Here is a 20,063-nt window from a genome sequence, read left to right on the forward strand (position 1 = left end):
CTTCTTGGTACACAGGCCTTCTGAGAATCTAGGCTTGTTTGGTTTCTGTTGGTACCGGGGCTTGAATTCACACACACCCATTCTTTCTCCACTTTCTTGCTCAGGGCTGGTTCTCTGCAGCCTGAGACAGGCCTCCAGGCCGGCAGCTTGCTGGTCTGCTAGGTGTAGACCTTGGAGGACTTGTCTGATTAGGTTGGCTTTGAACTGGGACCCTCCAAGGGTCAGTCTCCAGAGTGGTTAAGAACACAGACATGAGCCACCATCTCCCTAGCTCACAAATTCGTGCTTCGTGTTTTTGTGGGGGTTTTACTGGTGTGTGTGTGTGTGTGTGTGTGTGTGCAAGCTGGTCCTGGGTTGGAACTCAGAGCTTAAACACTGTTTCTGTGCTTTTGTGGTCAAAGTTAGCCCTCTACCATTGAACCGCAGCTCCACTTCTGGCGGTTTGGTGGTTAACTGGAGGTCAGAGTCTCATGAACTTCCCTGCGCCGCTGTGTGTGTGTGTGTGTGTACTGGGACTTGAACTCAGAGCCTGGACGCTCTCTTTTAGCCTTTTCCCTCAACTTCTTGAGCCCCAGCCCCACTTCCGTCTGGCTGCTGATAGTTTAGACAGGATTCGCAGACACTTGTCTGCATATGCTTATGACTTGCAGCGAAGGTGTGAGTCACTGGTGTCTGGCTAGTCTAGAAATTCTTGGTCCCATTTCTGGACTGTCATACGAAGGTTGCTTAACCCTGATCGCTTTGGGATTCATCTGATTTTCCTTAGGAAATCTGCTTTTCAGGTTTTTAATATGCCTTGCCGTGTGTAAGTTCATCTGTACGCTGGGGGATTTCAGCTGCAGGTGTCAGTTTGGAAGGAGCATCTGTCTGATCCGTGTCTCCCCCCCCATCATTTCCTCCTCTCTCCCCCCACCCCTCCCCTCGAGATCCATTTTCACCCATGCACATTGTGTGTCACGGCTGTATTTGCCCACCCAGTCTCGCCTTTCATCTGCCCCCCACCCTTGAAGACTCTGCCCACCCCAAGTCACGTTCCAGCATCTTGGTATTCATTTTGCTAAACTAGAAGCTCGCTCTTCGGGGGACTTACGCCGTTAGAATCCTCCCAGACACATGAGCTTCTTAATTATGCAAAGGAATATTTTAAAGCGACAATAAAGAAAGAATGTTTTAGGAAGGTAGATAGTAAAACGACAAACAGGGTCAGGCCCTGGTGGCTCACGCCTGGCATCCCAGCCACTCAGGAGGCTGAGACCTGAGGATCGCAGTTCAAAGCCAGCCTGGGCAGGAAAGTCAGTGAGACTCCATCCCCAGTGAACCACCAGAAAACCAGAAGTGGCTCTGTGACCCAAAGCACCAGCCTTGAGCAAAAGAGCTCAGGGACAGAGCCCCCCGTCCCCCCAAAAAAAATCATGCAGGAAAGTTCATAAGGCTATTCAAAACCAAAAAGAAGAAAACCTATACGCGAAGGAAAGAACAAAAAGACTCAACTGGAGAAATATGCTTTGAGATTAGACATGTGAAAATCACACACACACACACACACACACACACACACACACACACACTTTTGTGTGTGAGCAGGTCTTGGGGCTGTCCCTGAGCTATTTCCCTGAGAGCTAGCGCTCTACCACTCTGAACCACAGCTCCACTCCTGGGGTTTTGCTGGTTAACTGGAGCGAAAAGCTGTGTGGACTTTCCTGACCAGGCTGGCTTGGATCCACAACCTCAGATCTCAGCCTCCTGCGTATCTGGGATGACAGGCGGGAGCCTCGGGCGCCTGGCTCCTGTGTGCATTTTTGTACGGTGTGAACTGTCCGTGCCTGTCAATGCTGTGCTACTCATCAGTGGAAAATGGAATCTTCCCAACGTGGATCGTTTCTTGGCACTGCAAACATCCGGCAGGTTCTGTTCAGAGGACCCCATGGCCCTTCCTTCCTGGGCTGGCTTCCCACTGCGATGGTCAGATCTCAGCTTCCTGCATAGCTGGCCTGACAGGTGTGAATCACCAACACCCAGCCTGACCTCTGCGTTCCTGGAAGAAATCACAGCTGCAGAAGGAAGGTCATTCCACACACACACACACACACACACACACACACTGTTTTTGATGGTTGGGTTTTTTCTTTCTACGCAGCCCAGGCTGATCTTGAGCTCTCCTTCCCCTCCATTTGTCAGTGTTGGGGCTGCTGTACCCCAGCTTTGTTTTTGTTTTTAAGCATGTGTGCTGATTTGAACTCAGGGCTTTAGGCGCGTACGTAGATATTTTCCTCACCCAAAGTTGGTGCTCTACCACTTGGGCCACACCTCCCTCTCTGACGTGTGGCATGAAAACGAGAGACAGAAGAGTTGGTTTTCTAGTGAGGCCCTGTGGAAATTGGAGGCCTCTGCTTATCCACAGTGGGTGGTTTTGCCACTTGCTGTTTGTGGTTACCAGCTGGAACGGTAACTCCGCTTCTGCGACTAAGTAAACGCGTGACTCCCATCTTTTGCTCTGTTCCCCAAGCTTCCGGTCAGTAGTCCTGAGGCAGAAGGCCCTGGAGGAAATTGTGGACACTTCTGGAGTGACCTTTGGCCACAGGGCCTAACTGCGCAAGCTCAAGGCCTCCCCCACCCCCCTTCAGGTCAGAACGGATTTAAAGCTGGTGTGGGCTGGAACTCAGGCCGGTGCCCCAACCTTGGGCACAGTCCTGACCGTCAAAGCTTTGCTCTTTCGCTCAAACAAAATGTAGAAAGCCTGGCGCCGGTGGCTCACGCCCGTCATCCTGGCTGCTCAGGAGGCTGAGATCTGAGGATCGTGGTTCGAGGCCATCCTGGAGGGGAAAGTCCATGAGACTCTTATCTCTAACAAACCATCAGAAAACTAAAGTTGTGGCTCAAGTGGTAGAGCGCTGAGGGACGGCGTTCAGGCCCAGTGTTCAAGCCCTATGACCAACACAGCTTTTCAGTGGTTTTGGGGTCCTACTGTCTATTGGTTCCTGGGCACTATTAGATGTGGTCTGTTGGCCGGGAGGGAGGCCTTGTCCAGGATCAATGACCAGAGACCGCCCAGAAGGGGACTCAGGTGGTCCAGCAGCCCCCACGCCCCCAGCCAGGGCTGCCCATTGACCTGTGTGGAGGCTCCTGGGGATCTGGAGAACAAGAGAAACATGAGACTCCAGAGACACTCTGGGCGGCGGGCGGTGTGCACACGTGCGGGTCTTGGGGGGAAGCGGGGCGCACCGTGAACCCCTCGGTCACGGCAGACCTGTTTCGGGCCTAGCCGACCTGAAGTGCGATTCTGGTTCTGAATTCAGATCTCGGGTGAGCCCGATGCAGCCCCTCCACGCAGCCGCCGTGTCATTGTCCATCTTGTTGCGGTGTCTTTGCGTCTGGCTCCCGGGATAATCCACTGGCTCAAAATGGGACCAAACCCCTCTAAAAGCAGCAGCCCCCCTAGAACTGGCCGGGGTCCATTGGAAAGATTTTCAAAGGAAGCGAGGCTGCCAAGCCCGGAGACCGAGTCTGCCCGGGCGCTGGAGCGGCCGCCCTCGGGTGCGGGCTGGCCTTCTGACAGCACTGTGCACCGGTCACGCTGGGCACAGAGACACCTTCTCCCCGCAGGTCCCATCGCGGCGTGGGGACCCTGGCAGAAGACCCTCCACCCTGTGACCTTTTACCTCCCGATGTGGGCACGGCCTTTGCCCTAAAGCCGAGAGCTGGCTGCCGCCTCCAGATGGTGCAGTCATGACTCAGGAAGAAGAGGAAGGTCTCCCTCCCCCTGCGCCCCTCACTTCCCCATCCCCAGCCTGGCCTGGTCCCCAGACTCCCCACTTCCACCACAGCCCCTGCTTTCTGCGGCCAACGCCTTCCTGAGGCCCCCCCCGACCCGTCTGTGACCTCCTGCCAGTCCGGGGACGCCCCCCCCCCCCGGGCCTCATCCTCCCAGACCCCGGCCTGCGGCCACCGGGCTCTGCTGGGGCTTCTGCGTGCAGCTGCTGCCCGGCAGCCTACAACTTCATCAGGGTCAGAGGGGGGGCGCAAGGCCGCAGGAATCCCCCATGGCTTCTCTTGAGAGGCGGGTGGGGGCCTGCACCGCAGCCCTGCAGACCCAGAGACACTGGGAAGATCGCTTTGGTCAGTCAACCAGCTCCAGACACAAGGCCAATGCTGCGGGGGACAGAAGGGCTTGAGGGGAAGGTAATGTCAGCCGTGATGGAGGTAGCAGCGACGTCTTTCATGAAAGAGACAGACTGGGGGTCAGGGAAGCTAAGAAGACAGCTAAAAATCACGGTGACCACCCTCCAGAAGGACATGGTCCCGAGAGACCAGCCGCCATCAGAATGATGGGAGAAGAGATGGGGATCCCCTGAGCACAGGGAGCACCCGGAGCCGGGGGCCTCCACAGGGCCGGTTGATTTCATGGTGGACACCAGCGCCCTCTTCTCAGTTCTTCAACAAGCGTGCGGTCCGCGCTCTAAACGCCCCACGGAAGTCCAGGGGTTGAGGGGATCTGGACGCTCTCTGTGGACTGCAGGCCGTGCTGTGGCCATCCGTGCTTGATCGCTCCGCGGTGCCCAGCCGCGTTCCTTGGGAGGGATCTCCTGCCGACGCTGGAGGCTCAGAGTAAATGTCGGGCATCAGGTTCGGGTTCAACTAACTGAACCAGACCAACAGCCAAAGCTTTTGGCCACAGCCCCCTCCTGGGGGATGAATATACCCTCCTAGCCCAGCATGTGAGCCATCTGACCAGCTCAACAATGTCAGCAAGAGTCTCCTTTAGTATGAGATCCCGAGCCCAACCTCCAGACACGGAACAAAATAAAAATCCATATTGACCAACTATTAGAGGCTAAAATCTCGTGCCAGGTCAGTCCCCTTAAAATATACCTTTGTTACCCGTAAAAAAATAACCTGGCTGAAATGACCTCCGACCCACACAGGACTTGAGGGAGGTAAATAAGCAAGCAGAGGACTTCCACCCGACTGTCCCCAACCCGACACTGTACCCGGCACGCTGCTGCCCCCAGCCCAACACGTTGGCCCAGGGCTGGATTTAAAGTCTGCCTCCTTCCACACCCCTAGCTCCGGTCTGTCAACCCGTCTTCCCTTTGGAGTGGGGCGCCAGGGACCCCGGGGTGTGGGTGGACAGCTCACTTGGACTCAGATGCCCCAAGGCTTCAAAAGTTCACCTGCTCTCCTTGATGATGCCCTTGGCTGGGGTCTTGGCGTCATCCGTACAACTGACCCAGAGGTAACGCTGACTGCCCCGGGGACCCGGGGAGGATCCAGCCACACACGCACTCGAGATCCCCGCCGCGTGGTCCCCCAGAGAGGTGCTTGAGATGCTCGAATAACCCGGCACGGGGCCATACTTCTCAAGCAGCCCAGGATCAAACCACAGCCCTTCACCCCCTGCCATGCTGCCGTGCTCAGACAGAAGCCTCTCATCCAAGCAACTGCAGGTAGGAGAGCTGCCAGGAGGTCTGCAGGGTCACCGTGGAAGGGACCCGTGTTCTGGCCCTCATGCCTGGACCCGCACTGCCTGAAACACCGACGGACTCACCAGAAGACCTGCAGGGCGTGAAGAACACACGAACCCCAAGCGATAAGGAGACGCCGATCCACCAGCTCAGCACGCGACCAACCGAACGTCTCTGCAAACGGCTCTTTATTCCACCGGTGGACCGGCTTGCCCAGGCCTGGGCGGCTCGCTGTGTGGCATGCCAACGCACTAAGCCATCCTGTGCTGATGGGAGTCAGAGAGAGAGAGGAGCAGAGCCAGGCACTGGGCAGTGGGCTTTCCCCAGGTTAAGCCAGGCCGGTGTGGGCGCACGTGCTTGTTGGGTTTTGTGGACACATCGTCAGGATGGGCGGAAGGTTTCCTGACAAAGACAGAAACGGCGATGGCAGTGGCCAAGAAACTCCTAGAAGAACTAATGCCTAGGTTCGGCTTACCCCTGGTTGTAGGCCAGATAATGATCCGCCCCCAGAGCCCAGGACAGGGGGGAAGAATGAATCAGAGACCGGGGAAGGGTGGGCGGGCCTCTCCCTTCGCCCTGCTCGGGGCTGGGTGCATCCTTATGAACAGAGCATCACCTCGCCTGAGGTTTTGTTGGGGAGGTCGCCTCCACCACTTCCCCATCTGCGTAGGGAGTTGGTAACGGAACTTTAGACAGTAACATCCCTCGATCTTAACAGGTGCCGAGCCATCACAGGAAGTCCTTAAGCTTTCCCTTAGGGCTGCATGTGAACCATTCCTTACCCCATACCACCAGTTCAGAAGGAAAAAGATAGGAAGGAAGGAGAGAGAGGGGGGGGAGGAAGGAAGGAAGGAAGGAAGGAAGGAAGGAAGGAAGGAAGGAAAGAAGGAAGGAAGGAAGGAAGGAAGGAAGGAAGGAAGGAAGGAAGGAAGGAAGGAAGGAAGGAAGGAAGGAAGGAAGGAAGGGAAGGAGAGAAAAGAAGGAAAGCAATCTAGTAAAATCAGGTCAGTGTAAGAGGGATCTTGGAAATAACCCAAAATTTCATAACCCAAAGAACACGTTTGGTTCTTATTTCTCCTCCCTGTATCTTGTGGAGTCAGTAACCATCAGTGACCATGTGAGAAAGGCCAATGCGAAAGACATAGCGGATTTCACCTCTTCTAGAAAGGGTGGCAGAGCTTCCGGTGCTGGGGCTTGAACTCGGGGCTTGGGCGCTGCCCCTGAGCTGCTTTTCCTCAACACCAGTGAACTCCCACTTCAGCCACAGTGCTGAGAGTGGTTCACTGGAGATCAGAGTCTCACAGACTTTCCTGCCCGGGGTGGCTTCGAACCATGGCCCTCAGATCTCAGGCTCCTGAGTAGCTGGATGACAGAAGTGAGCTACCAGTGCCTGGCTGGGAGCTGCAGCTTTAAAACAAACGTAATTTTGCCAAAGAATGCTTGATTGCTGAGAGACCAGAAGTACTAATGGGTGAGCTATGAAGTCGCTTGACTTGGAAAAAAAGAAACAACAGTTATCAGAGATGTTATTACTATTATGTCTAAGAGCTTAGTGCCGTCTATCTGCCTGACATTTGCTTACATCGACTTATCTACACATCCTTTATTCAACTTACTCTAAGTTGACGTTTTCCTCTTACTTAATGAAAAGTGTAGTCATAGAGAGAAAGTGTACCTTGGTGGTTCTTTTATGAAGTTGGTAGTCTTCAGAAACGATTTCCAGGATCTTTGTGTTTTCATAAATGTTTGAGGGTCCCCCCTCAAATTGGATCCCAGTTCCAACAGGGAAGTTCTCACACACTGAAGATTCTACCTTCCCAGCAGCCTCTCTGCGTTTACTAAACCAAGCTTGTGTGGCTGCGGTTTCCTGAGATTACTGTACTGAGTTCCAATCACACCTATCTGAATGAAATGAAGCCAGAATTCAGGGACACCAGGGCCGGGCCTGTAACCTTAGCTGCTCAACACGCTGAGATCCCTACAGCAGAAGAGTGCATGCAAAAATGTGGCGTCCCTACACCGTGGGACGTCCCACAGGCATCAGAGAGAATGGTATTATGTCATTTGCAAGGAAATGGATGGAGTTAGAACAAATCATGTAAGTAAGGTCACCGGCTCAGATGGCACCTGTATTCTCTCCTGTGTGGAAGCTAGATCAGAAATAAGCGGCACCTGGCCAGGACCTGACACGGCACACAGACAGCACAGGGGGCTCTTAGGAGAGGATCCCAAAGGCGCCGGCCCGCGCGCCTCTGACACACACCATCACATTTGCCCACATGAACTGCAGAACGGAAACAAGAGCCTCATTTCTGTGTGGATGTTGGCGTTGTCTTTTCATCTTGTTTGTTCATTGATCTGTCTTGGGAGGGTGAGGCCAGGCACAGAAGGCTCAACCTGGCTCCAGATGCTTTGGTTGCAGCCTTGAATAAAAAAGCCAACTGAACTGGGGACACTGCTAGTCCAAGACCCACTACTGGAAAGGAAGACGGATGCAAAGACAGACAGACAGAAAGGAGAGAAAGAAAAAAGGAAAGGAAGAAAGAAAGGAGAGAAAGAAAGAAAGAATGAAAGGAAGGAAGGAAGAAAACTAAAGAAAAGGAGAAAGAAAGAGTCAAAGAAAGGCAAGAAAGAAAGAGAGAGGAAGCAAGGATGGAAGGAAGGAGGGAAGGAAAGAAAGAAGGTAGGAAGGAGAGAAAAGAAGAAAGAGAGGAGAAGACAGGGAAGAGGAGGGGGAAGAGAGGGGAGGGGGGATAGTAGTGACTCGATACAAGTCTTCTTCAAAGCCTTCCACTTCGTGTGTGTCTGTGTGTGTGTGAGTGTGTGTGTGTGAGTGTGTGTGTGGTGTGTGTGTGGTGTGTGTGTCTGTGTGTGTGGTGTGTGTGTGTGTGTGGTGTGTGTGTGTGAGTGTGTGTGTGTGGTGTGTGTGTGTGGTGTGTGTCTGTGTGTGTGTGGTGTGTGTGTGTGTGGTGTATGTGTCTGTGTGTCTGTGTGTGTGTGTGTGGTATGTGTGTGTGTGTGGTGTGTGTGTCTGTGTGTCTGTGTGTGTGTCTGTGTGTGTGTGTGTCGTATGTGTGTGTGTGTCTGTGTGTGTGTGTCTGTGTGTGTGTGTGTGTGTGTGTGTGTGTGTGTGTGTGTGTGTGTGTGTGCTGGTCCTGTATCCTGAACTCAGGGCTCGGGCGCTGTCCCTGAGCTCTTTGGCTCAAGGTTAGCGCTCCACCACGTTGGGTCACAGCTCCATTTCTGGTTTTCCGGTGGTTGTTTGGAGATAACCCTGCCTGGTGGTGTTTGCCATAGGACAGAGGTTCTGGATCTTCTCTGAACGATTTCGTTTACCCATTTGGTGTCGGCACACATGTCTCTGAAGTCCTTCTTGGAAATTTTGCTGCTTATAAACTCAAATCAAGACAGAGAGAGAGAATCCCAAAGACACCTGTAAGCCTTCAACGTCATGACCGTCAAAGCTGTTTGGTACAAGGAATACTAAAAAAGACCCAAGGGGAACCGGAGGCGCGGCTTACATGATAGAACACAAACTGTGAAGGAACAGAGCTGACAGGAGCACTAGGGTCCGAGTCAAGTGCAGTGACTCACGCCTGTCATCCCAGCCTCTCAGGAGGCTGAGATCTGAGGATCAGGGCTGGAGGCCAGCCTGGACAGGAAAGTCCATGAGACTCTGATCTCCAGTGAACCACCAGAAAACAGGACGTGGAGGTGTAGCTCAGGTGGTAGAGTGCCAGCTTTGAGTGAGAAAGTTCCAGGACAGTGCCCAGGCCCTGTAGCACACACACAAAGGGTGATATGCACCCATGATCTACAAGATTCTTAGTCCAGTGAAGACTGGTAGAAGGAAGAGGAGAGACATACAATGCTTCTTTAACCCATAAATGGAAGTCACCGGAGACACTGTGCAATACAAAGGCAATAAAGCCTTCTTAAACAGCGTGAAGTTCAGTTAACTACAGAATGTCATACATTCATTCATTCATTCAATGTGCCTTTATTTCCTTCCTACTATGCAACCTGTACAAATGTAATTTGTGACACACTGTAGGACAGGAAAATAAAATCCCCTGATCAAGATGCATGAACTCACATGACCCTATGCACAACTACTTCAGCCACTCAGGAGGCTGAGATCTGAGGATCAGGGTTGGAGGCCAGCCTGGACAGGAAAGTCCATGAGACTCTGACCTCCCATGAACCACCTCAGATCAGAAATGGCGCTGTGGCTCAACGTGGCAGAGCGCCAGCCGTGAGTGACAGAGCTCAGGGACAGCGCCCAGGCCCTGAGTTCATGCCCCACGGCCACCGACAATAAATACAGCGGAAGACAATTCTAGATTTCAGAAGAAACGCTGTCCTGAGGCTGAACAGAAGATGCACTGCTGTTCAAGGTTCAGCCATGACTGACCTGCTTTTGTATGTGCAGGTTCTGGGGCTTGAACTCAGGGCCTAGCTCCTGAGCTCCTGTTTGCTGGTTCATTGGACATCAGATCCTCACCACCTGTCCTACGGGGACTGACCTGGAACCTTCACCCTCACATCTCAGCCTCCTGAGTCGCTGGGATTACAGGAGTGAGCCACTGGTGCCTGGCAAGGAGTTAGCTTCCTACCCTCAGCAGATGAGGAGCAAGATAAATACCAGAAGATCCAAATGTGCAGAGAGGCAGAAATCTGGTCATCGTTTTTTTATTCCATTTGTGTGATCCAGGAGACACATGCTGACTTCTAGATCCTTCCCAGTGCAGGACAGCATCTCAAGCCAAGGACTTCTTTACCAAGTACAGCCTTTCATCGTGAACTTTAACCTAGCACACTTTCTACCCGCACTGGACCAGCCATTTTCTCACAGATTGCATATCTGAGTCCCAAACAATCATCATAAGCAATGCGCATGTTTGATGTCATATGTGCACAATACATTCCATTGAAGGCACTGGGCTTGTTCTTCAACCTGAAGAGGAAAAGCAGGAAAGTACTTAAGAGCTCACATATTTGAAGTAGACACACACACATGACCTGTGCTTCCTGACAGTATGGCGCCCACAGTCGGCATTTCCTAAGGAAAATAAGATCCTTGGTGGTGCAGGGGATTTCCCTTCAGCCTGTCAGGCTCTGACGTCATGCATGCGGATCATCTCACCCCTCATCCTTCCCCCCATACCCCCGTTGACTCTTAGGATGGCGTCGTCCTGAGCTTCTGTGTTACTCAGGGAACTGAGACCTGAGGACCTGGGTTCAAAGTCACCCAGGCAGGAGAGGCCGTGAGACTTTTACATCTAATGAAATCAAGCCAAGAAGTCAGACGTGGCGCTGTGGCTCCCGTGGTAGAGCACTAGCCTGGAGATAAAAAGCCTAGGACAGCACCAGGCCCTGCGGTCAAGCCCCGAGAAAGCCATAGAAAGAAAAGAAAGTCTGCATGATGACTTGACAAAATCAGGGCGTCTGTGATTGCTATGTGTGCATTTGTACTGGGTGTTGAAGTTGGGGCCTGGACACTAGAGCAGGACTTTTGCTGAAGGCTAGGGCTCTACCACTTGAGCCTCGGCTCCACTTGTAGCATTTTTGTGGTAGTTAATTGAGATAAATGTCTCATGGACTTTTACGTCAGAGCTGGCTTTGAATCGGAATCCTCAGATCTCAGCTTCCTGAGTAGCTGGGATTCCAGGCGTGACCACCAGCCCCTGGCTATGGGAACATTTTATGCATGATTAAAACTATTACAGAGGCCTGACCCAGCAGGTGCGTGTAAGGGTATGTCACCAGTCTACAATCGTCCTGCGGAAAACACAGCTTAAAGGAAATGGACTTAAAACAATAAGAGAAAAAATAGAAACTTACCAAATAGAAGAAGCAACACTCTGATCCACTGTCATAGAGTTTGTGCTATCTTGTGTAGGAGATGCTCCAAGCCAATAGCCAAATAATTGTATGGGTTTTACAAACTCCTAAGAAACAAAGATGCTCTGTGTACAAAGTTTTGTCTGGCTGGTACCAGTGACTCACACCTGTAATTCTAGCTCCTCTGGAGTCTGAGATCTGAGCATCTCGATTCAAAGCTAGCCAGGGTGGGAAATCCATGAGACTCTTATCTCCGGGAACCACCAAAAACCACACACAAACCAGAAGTGGAGCTGTGGCGTGTATATGTGTGTCTGTGTGTGTGTCTATATGTCTGTGTGTGTCTGTGTGTGTCTGTGTGTCTGTGTGTCTGTGTGTCTGTGTGTGTCTGTGTGTATGTGTGTGTCTGTGTGTGACTGTGTGTATGTGTGTGTCTGTGTGTGTCTGTGTGTATGTGTGTGTCTGTGTGTATGTGTGTCTGTGTGTCTATGTGTGTGTGTCTATGTGTCTGTATATGTCTATGTGTGTATGTGTGTGCTCACGTGGTACTCAAGGTTCTGGGTTCAATTCCCAGGTCTGGTATATAAAAAGAAGAAAGGAAGGAAGGAAGTAATAGGAAGGAAGGAAGGAATCAAAAAGAAAGAAAGAAAGACAGAGAAAGGAAGGAAGAAAGAAGGAAAGGAAGGAAGAAAGTAGGAAGGAAAGCAAAGCAATGCACTGAAGTCAGAACAGGTCATTTTGTAAGCCATAGAACTCATAATTTGTTCTCATTTCTCACTGAACTATATTTTGTGGAGTCAGTAACTGTCAGTGAACCAGGTGAGCAAGATCCAATGAGAAAGACACAACACATTATTTCCCTTCTTCTAGAAAGGATGAAAGAACTTTCCACTCCTGGATCTTGAACTCAGGGCCTGGGCACTAACCCTGAGCTTCTTTTTCTCAAGGCTGGTGCTCTACCACGTGAGCCACAGCGCCATCTCCAGTTTTCTGGTGGTTCATTGGGAATCAGAGTCTCATGGACTTTCTGCACAGGATGCTCTGAATCTCAGTCCTTGGGTCTCAGCCTCCTGGGTAGATGGATGACAGGCGTGAGCCACCAGTGCTTAGCAGACTCTTCTTACTCTGTCATAGGAAATGCGATTTCCTTTCTTACGGGAGGAGAGACTTGGAGACCTACCACTGTATCCTTGTTGTTAATCTTCAGCAGGCTGGCATTGCGGTCAGCACAGAACTGTTCACTCTTTTGCCACGTGGTATAAATATGATATGGAAGATAACATCTATTTGCGTGCCACAGCCAGTTTGGTGGACAAGGTTTACATTTGTGCCCTGGAAGGAAAGCGTCCTTTTATTGAATAGATCTTCAGCCTCTTGCCATTTCCTGTCATCTCTATGGGACATGGACCAAGTTCACTGTGTTTTCATCTGGTAATATTTAAGTTTGTTTTGAACCAGTTCTGGGGCTTGAACTCAGGATCTCCTGCTCTTCTTTACCTTTTTCACTCAAAGCTGATCCTCTACCATTAGAACCACAACCCCACTTCTGTATTTCGGCTGGTTCACTGGAGAGAAGAATTTCACAGACTTTCCTGCATGGTTGGCTTTGAACCATGATCCTCAGAACTCAGCCTCTTCAGTAGCTTAGGATGACAGGCGTGAGCCACCAGCGCCCGGCTTCTACTGACTGAAATTTTTTTTTTGGTTTTTTTTTTTTTTTTAGAAAAAAAAGCAGAGGTATTTATTTGTCCTGCTTCCCCACCTTCCTGAGGGAGCCTTGACCTGACTGAAATTCTGAACTGAGGCCATCTAGAGAAGTGTGTTTTCCTATCTATCATTCACTGAGCTTCATAATAAATTGAGACTTTGCATAACCTTGAAAATAACAATGCAAAAATTTAATAGGTAAATTCAGATGAGAGAAATTGTATATTTATGCTTTAGTAAAACTGGAGTTTAAAGAAAACGCAGTTAGTCTGAATGCTCTTGTATAACCAGGACACCTGGGGGACTCCATGGTGTGTGGTTATGATTTTCTGATTTTCTTCTAACTATGTGGAACTGTCGATGCATGGACTATGCTTCATTCCTTTCTTACTCAGTGGTTCTAGCTGGGCAGCGGTGATACACGCTGTAATCCCAGCTGCTCAGGAGGCTAACATCTGAGGATTAGGGGTTGAAGCCAGCCTGGGCAGGAAAATCCATGAGACTCGTATCCTATATTATGAAGCCAAAGCCAGACATGGTGCTGTGGCTCAACTGACTAAGCTCCATGCAGCCAAGAGCAAAAAAGCCAAGGGACACAGCCCAGACCCTGAGTATAAACCCCAGCACCAACCCTCCTCCAATGCATCCCCCCCCAGACAGACAGACAGACAGACACACACACACACACACACACACTGTAGCACACACACACACACACACACACACACACACACACACACACACACACACACTGTAGCTTTAGATCTTGGTCTCATAAGCAGCCCTCAGGATATTACAGAATTACCTGGCTCTTTTTCCTGTAGCTCACGACACAGCCTGGTGGCCAGCGTTTGCAATGTGATAGATTGGTTCTGGATCTTCTCATTGAGGTTCTGGATGTTCTCAGAACTGTTGACATTCCCCATTTGGTGTAGGCACATGTTTCTCTGAAGTTCTTCTTGGACATTTTGCTGTTTATAAACTCAAATCCAGACAGAGAGAAAGAGAATTATAAAAGACACATGAAAACCTTCACAAAGAATACTAAAAAAGACTCAAGGGGAGCAGGAGGCGTGGCTCACGTGGTAGAACACCAACTGTGAGACCAACAGCTGGGCAGGAGCGCTAGGCTCTGAGCCAGGGGACAGTGGCTCCCGCCTGTCATCCCAGCCGCTCAGGAGGCTGAGATCTGAGGAGCACAGTTGGAAGCCAGCCTGGGCAGGAAAGTCCCTGACACCCTCATCTCCAACGAACCAGCAAAAAGTCAGAAGTGGAGCTGTGGCTCAAGCGGTAGAGCGCTAGTCTTGAGTGGGAAGCTCAGGGACAGCGCCCAGGACCTGAGTTCAAGCCCCAGTCCCAGTAGCATAGACAAAAGGGTGATACATACTCATGATCCACAAGATTCTCAGTCCAATGAAGAGCAGGAGGAGGAGCAGGAGAGTCGCACGCAACGCTGTTCTGACCCACGCGTGGGAAGGAGGAGCCCGATTCGCTGTGGAACACAAAAGCAACAGCGTTCTCAAAACGGCGCTCCCTTCCACTCATCCGTACAAGGCCATTCATTCCTCCATTTCCCCTTCCATTCCTTCCTGCTATGCAGCCTGTAAAAGAATTTAATGTGTTACCCACTCTGAGACACGAAAAACAAATCCCTGGCCGATCGGCATTGTGCTCATAACATGACCTGGTGAATTGAAACCCTTTGTACAACTCCTGAAAGATACAGGAGTAAAGAAAGCAGCCAGGACTTAGCTGTTCACGCCTTTAATCCCAGCCATTCAGGAGGCTGAGAACTGAGGATCATGGTTCAAAGCCAGCCTGGGCAGGAAAGACCATGAACCTCTTATCTCCAATGAACCACCAGAAAAAACCAGAAGTGGCGCTGTGGCTCATGTGGAAGAGCGCCAGCCTTGAGCTCCGAGCTCAGAGACAGCGCCCAGGCCCTGAGTTCAATACTGAGCCTGACCACAAAGAATGAGGAAGGAAACAAAAGCACCGGAAGCCTGGCGCTCATGCTTCTGTTTTGCTTTGTTGCTTGGCTGGTTTTGTGCCAGAGCTCGGGCTTGAACTCCAGACCCGGTGCCGTCCCCAAAAGTTCTGTGCTTAGCGCTGGTCTTTGCCCTCTGGAGTCTCAGCTCTACCTCCAGCCTTCGGGTGGTTCACTGGACATGAGACTCCCCGACTTTGCTGCCCTAAGTTGGCTGAGAATCATGATCCTCAGATTTCAGCCTCCTGAGTCACTAAATTACAGGCATGAGCCACTGGCACCCGGTGAACTTTTCTTCTACTTTCAAGTCCTGGGTCTTGAACTCAGAGCTTGGGTGCTGTCCCTGAGCTTCTTTTACTCAAGGCTAGTGCTCTACCTTTTGAGCCACAGCTCCACTTCTAGCTTTTTCTGTTTATGAGGCACTGAGGAATTGAACCCAGGGCCTCATGTGTGCTAGGTGAGCACTCTGCCCCTGAGCCACCTGCCCAGCCCAAGATGACTTATTCTTAAATCATTACAGAATATGAGCTCTCATCCATGTGGATACATCCATGTGGATATATAACGGCTATTTCAAATAAATGTCTTCTAGTTTAAAACATGACAGTCTAACCGCAGGACTGAAACAGAGGAGCTCCACCTCATACCACAGCTGATGCCGAATTGAGTATATAACTAGAGAGAACTGAACAATAAACACAGGACCTTAAATATCTTCAGATGGAAGAAAATGACCTTCTCTGAAGAGAACAGGGTCAAGATTTTAGCTTATGTTGAAATTAGAGATGCAGGAGTTGCTTTAGGCCAGGCACCGGTAGCTGATGCCGGTCATCAGCCACTCGGGAGGCTGAGATCTGAGGATCGTGATACAGAGCCAGCCGGACAGGAAGGTTCATGAGACTTTGTATTTCCAATGAACCAGCAAAATGGTGGAGATGGAGCTGTGGATCCAGTGGTAGAGCGCCAGCCTCGAGCAAATCTCAAGTGAGAGCTCTAGCGCTTGCGTACAAGCCCCGGTTCTGACATGCGTGAGTAACAAGAATCAGCGCTGCACAGAACACTGCAGGGGCTGAAATGTCACATCTCTCTGCGTCTCTTTCTCCCTGTCTCTCTGTCTCTGTCCCTCTGTCTGTCTGCCTCTGAGACCCTCTGTCCATCTCTCTTTGGATGTCTCTGTCTGTATGTCCCTCTGTCTCTCCTTCTCTGTTCCTGTCTATACTGACTCTTTTTCTGTCTGTGTCTCTCTCTGCCTCAGTTTCTGTCTCTCTGTCCATCTTTGTCTGTGTCCCTGCCTCTGTCTCTCTCTTCCAATCTTTCCAGAATCCCTCTAGTTTCTCTCTTACACAAATAAAATGAAAAGTAAAAGAACAAAATACATTGAAAGACAGCTTTCCTGTACAACCTACCATGTTTGCCACAGAAATGAAACACTTTGTATAATTTCAAAAAGCTATCGTGTATCTTGATTGTAATATTAAAAGGTAGAACATTAATAAATGGTGGATCGTTGTGCAATTTCACAAAGCCAGGACTTGCAACAGAAGATAGAAGCATTTGGGGAGGTCATTGGTGATTGGAATTGAATACTAACTTATCCAGTCCATGTGTCCCAAGATGTAAGTCTCGTTTTCACTACCGACATCGCTACACGCTCAGAGTTCCACAGGCTTACCTTTTGTCTCCATGGTGTCAAACTCCGGGATCTTCTCTCTCTTCCCGGAGTCATGGAAGATTAGACTGGCAGAAGTGACTTCTTCAGACATGGAGGAACGTGGAAAGCAGGTGGAATGAAATGTTGTTGTTGAGTGAAGAGAGAGCTGAGCGTTGAACGCTGGACAGAATGTGGAAGTGGACTCTTGGTGATCATTAGCAGAAGTCTTGCTTCACCAGCCTGAATGTTGCTAAAGAGCCAAGCTGATAAACTGCTCGTCGGGGATCTCGGGCAGGACTGCGTGACTGTGGCCTAGGAAACATTTCTCTTCACCAGCCTCTCTTCCTCTTTCTTATCACTTCATACGACCACTGCAGGATCTAGGGGTTTTTACTGGGGTTTGAATTCAAAGCCACCCACTCTTTCTCCACATTCTGGATCAAGGCTGCTTTTCTACTGGATTTGAGTCAGAACTCCAGTCCAACCTTTGGCTGGTTAGCTAGAGGTGGAGTTTGGAGAACTTCTCTGCCTTGGTTTGCTTTGAATGGGGACCCTCCACATTTCAGCCTTCTGGGGAGGTAGGATCGCAGGCATGAACCTCCAGCTCACAAATTAGTGCCTGGTGCTGGTGGTGGTGGTGTATTATTGGGATGTGTGTATGTGTTTCCTAGGGATTGCAGCCTAGGAGGCCGACCCTGAGCCTTTGTGTGCAAGGCTAGACCTCCACCATTTGAGCCCCAGCTCCACTTCTAGCTGCTTGGTAGTTAATGGAGATAAGAGTCTCATGGACTTACCTGCTATAACATGAGGTCCACCCTGGATTTGGACCATATCTTCCACCTGCCCCTGTGTGTGTGTGCATGTGTGCATGTGTATGTGTGTGTGTGCATGTGTGTGTGTGCGTGTGTGTGTGTGTGCATGTGTGTGTGCATGTGTGTGTGTGCATGTGTGTGTGCATGTATGTGTGTGTGTGCATGTGTGTGTGTGCATGTGTGTGTGTGCGTGTGTGTGTGTGCATGTGTGTGTGTGCATGTGTGTGTGTGCATGTGTGTGTGTGTGCGTGTGTGTGTGTGTGTGTGTGCATGTGTGTGTGTGTGCATATGTGTGTGTGTGTGTGTGTGTGTGTGTGTGTGTGTGTGTGTGTGTCTGCTGGTCCTGGGGTTTGATCTCAGGGCCTTGTGCTCTCAGTTGATCCTTGTGCTCAAGGCTGGAGCTGTACCACGTGAGCCACGCCTTCTGTTCAAGAAGTATTGCACTTTAAATTTGTTTTTCAATTTTTCGTTCCTGATAGGCAGAAATGTGGTAGATTTCTCACTTGCTTATTAAATATTTTAAATTATTATGATAAGGTGATGCATAGAGGGGTTACAGTTACGTAAGTCGGGTAATGATTACATGTTTTTAGACAATGTCTCCCCTCATTTTGTTGTTGTTGTTCTTGTTTGGGGGCTTCAATTCAGGACCTAACACTGTTCCTTAGCTCTTTTGCTCAAGGTAAGTTCTCTACCATTAGCATCTCTAATAAAGAACACAGATTGTTGAGTGAAAAGACTGATAAAGCTAATAATCATGGCTGGGAATGTGGTTTAGAAATAGAGTACTTGCCTAGGATTCATGAAGCCCTGGATTTGATTCCTCAGTACCACACATAAATAGAAAAAGTCAGAAGTGATGATGTGGCTCAAGTGATAGGGAACCAGCCTTGAGCACATAGAGGCTCAGAGTTAGATCTCAGGCCCTGAGTTCAAGCCCCAGAAACCTCCCCCCCAAAAAAGAATGTAGAGAGTCTGGAGGAAGATGGCAGAGGAGAAGCTAGTGGCTAAACAAGCTCTCACATAGGAAGTAGTTTCAGTGTTCCAGTGAAATGTCCAAGGCTGGAGAGTGACACCAAGTATGCCAGTATAGTACAGAGAGTCTGGCCAGAGAGGAAAAATTCAGGCAGCGAGGCGAAAGAGACCAATTTGAGCACTTATAGGTGTCCACAGTGTTGGCGGCACCTGTGGCCATCATATCGACAGAGCCCAGAACAAAGGCATCAGAGGCCGTGTTTGAGCAGATTCTACTCACTGCCAGCACAGAGAGCACTGCCAAGGAACAGAAATTTTCATCCTGATGAGCACAAACAGTCCTAGTCTGTGGACATCCTGGAAACCACAGGAAAGGCATGAGTACATCCTCACTCCTCAGGGAGCAGCGGTGGGAAGGTAGCCCCTCCCCCACCACTGGAGAAGAACTCCATTTTTGATAAAGACCTGGCCAGAGCAGCTAGCACATAACTCAGGCCTTGGAAGAAGATAACAGGAGCCATTCAATAGGTCAAAGGAATCAGACCTGCAGGGCTGAGCTCCACCAATGGGAAAGATGCCCTTCCCAGGCAGAGGAACTTCTGCCCATGGAGAAGTGACATTGTTCACTGGGTAAACAGAGTCAGAGGCTGCCCCTCCCCACTGAAGCACAGGCAGCAGACCCAGTTGCAGGAGAGGTAAAAGAAAACCAATTGAAACTCATTAAACATAAATCTCGAGAATGGCTCCAGGCTGGGCTTCTTGAGTCTCTCAGGAGCTAGCTCCTCAGAGAAAAGCTGATTACTGACAAGCCTTAACCCTACCCACAACCTAGCCCCATCACAGCAACTCCAAGCTAGAGAAAGCAGCGATCTCCCTCTTTTGTGATATCCAAAGCAGATCTCCCTCCCAATGAACTAAACTGGGAGGAAGGTAATAAAGTCCCTGGTAAGACAGAGCTTTGTTCTTCCTACTTAAACAAATTGATTTAAGAAACTAATCAAGCCACAGGAAAAGCAAATACCAGAAGCAAACCAGAGACTGCATAAGAGACTGGTTATGGACACAGCAGACACACAAGATTTCCTGCCCTCCCACCACAAAAAAAAATCAAACTCTTTTTTCCTACCTAATTTTAAAAATAAATTTTCTTTTGTTTTTTTCATCATTTTTATTTTAGATGTGTGTTTTTCTTAATTCTATTTTTACTCTTTTCTCTTCATGTCCTTTCTGGTTTTTGTTTTTTTTTTTTTTGTCATTATTTAGTTGTTGTTTTGTTCATCCCCAGATATATACCCGTCTGCCATGATTAGACCTTATTCTTCATTGTAGGCATATTTAATTCAGATATCAATTACTCAATTCACAAACTCTTAGCCTTAACTCCTTTAATTGTAGTACTACTTCTTTATACTTATATAATTTTAAGTGTTTCATTTAAAATTTTTATTTTTCATTTTATCTTTTTTCTTTATCTCTTTTCTCTTTTCCTTCTATTCTTTTCCTCTCTCTGAATTCAGGCCTTGGTTGTATACCCTTTCTCCCTTTCCCTCCCCCCATTCCTCTAATCTTATTTTTTCCTCACAATTCTCCCTAAACCTATTAAGGTCTGCTCTTCTGTTTCCTTC

The 20,063-nt window shown here is 49.7% G+C and overlaps 1 protein-coding gene across 1 annotated transcript; it reads right to left on the reverse strand.

Moving 5' to 3' along the window:
• Positions 1–10,075: 10,075 nt before the first annotated feature.
• Positions 10,076–16,763, reverse strand: LOC122098837 (C-type lectin domain family 12 member A-like). The gene is made up of 5 exons (XM_042669299.1): positions 16,673–16,763; positions 13,819–13,995; positions 12,487–12,638; positions 11,307–11,413; positions 10,076–10,419 (listed from the first exon to the last, which is right to left on the reverse strand). Exons 1-5 carry the CDS (start codon positions 16,761–16,763, stop codon positions 10,269–10,271), a joined length of 678 nt encoding a protein of 225 aa, XP_042525233.1. The 3' UTR covers positions 10,076–10,268.
• Between the last annotated feature and the right edge of the window lie 3,300 nt (positions 16,764–20,063).

This window comes from Dipodomys spectabilis, unplaced genomic scaffold (assembly GCF_019054845.1).
Source record: "Dipodomys spectabilis isolate Male_0828 unplaced genomic scaffold, ASM1905484v1 ptg000493l, whole genome shotgun sequence".
Classification (NCBI taxonomy): domain Eukaryota; kingdom Metazoa; phylum Chordata; class Mammalia; order Rodentia; family Heteromyidae; genus Dipodomys; species Dipodomys spectabilis.

Bases quoted from the DNA above. Each gene is read 5' to 3' on its own strand.
- LOC122098837 (XM_042669299.1), bottom strand. From the start codon at position 16,763: ATGTCTGAAGAAGTCACTTCTGCCAGTCTAATCTTCCATGACTCCGGG. The intron at 13,996-16,672 runs GTAAGCCTGTGG...TCTGGATTTGAG, and splicing joins TGACACCATGGAGACAAAAG to TTTATAAACAGCAAAATGTC. The intron at 10,420-11,306 runs GTAAGTTTCTAT...TTTCCTCTTCAG, and splicing joins AGTGTTGCTTCTTCTATTTG to GTTGAAGAACAAGCCCAGTG.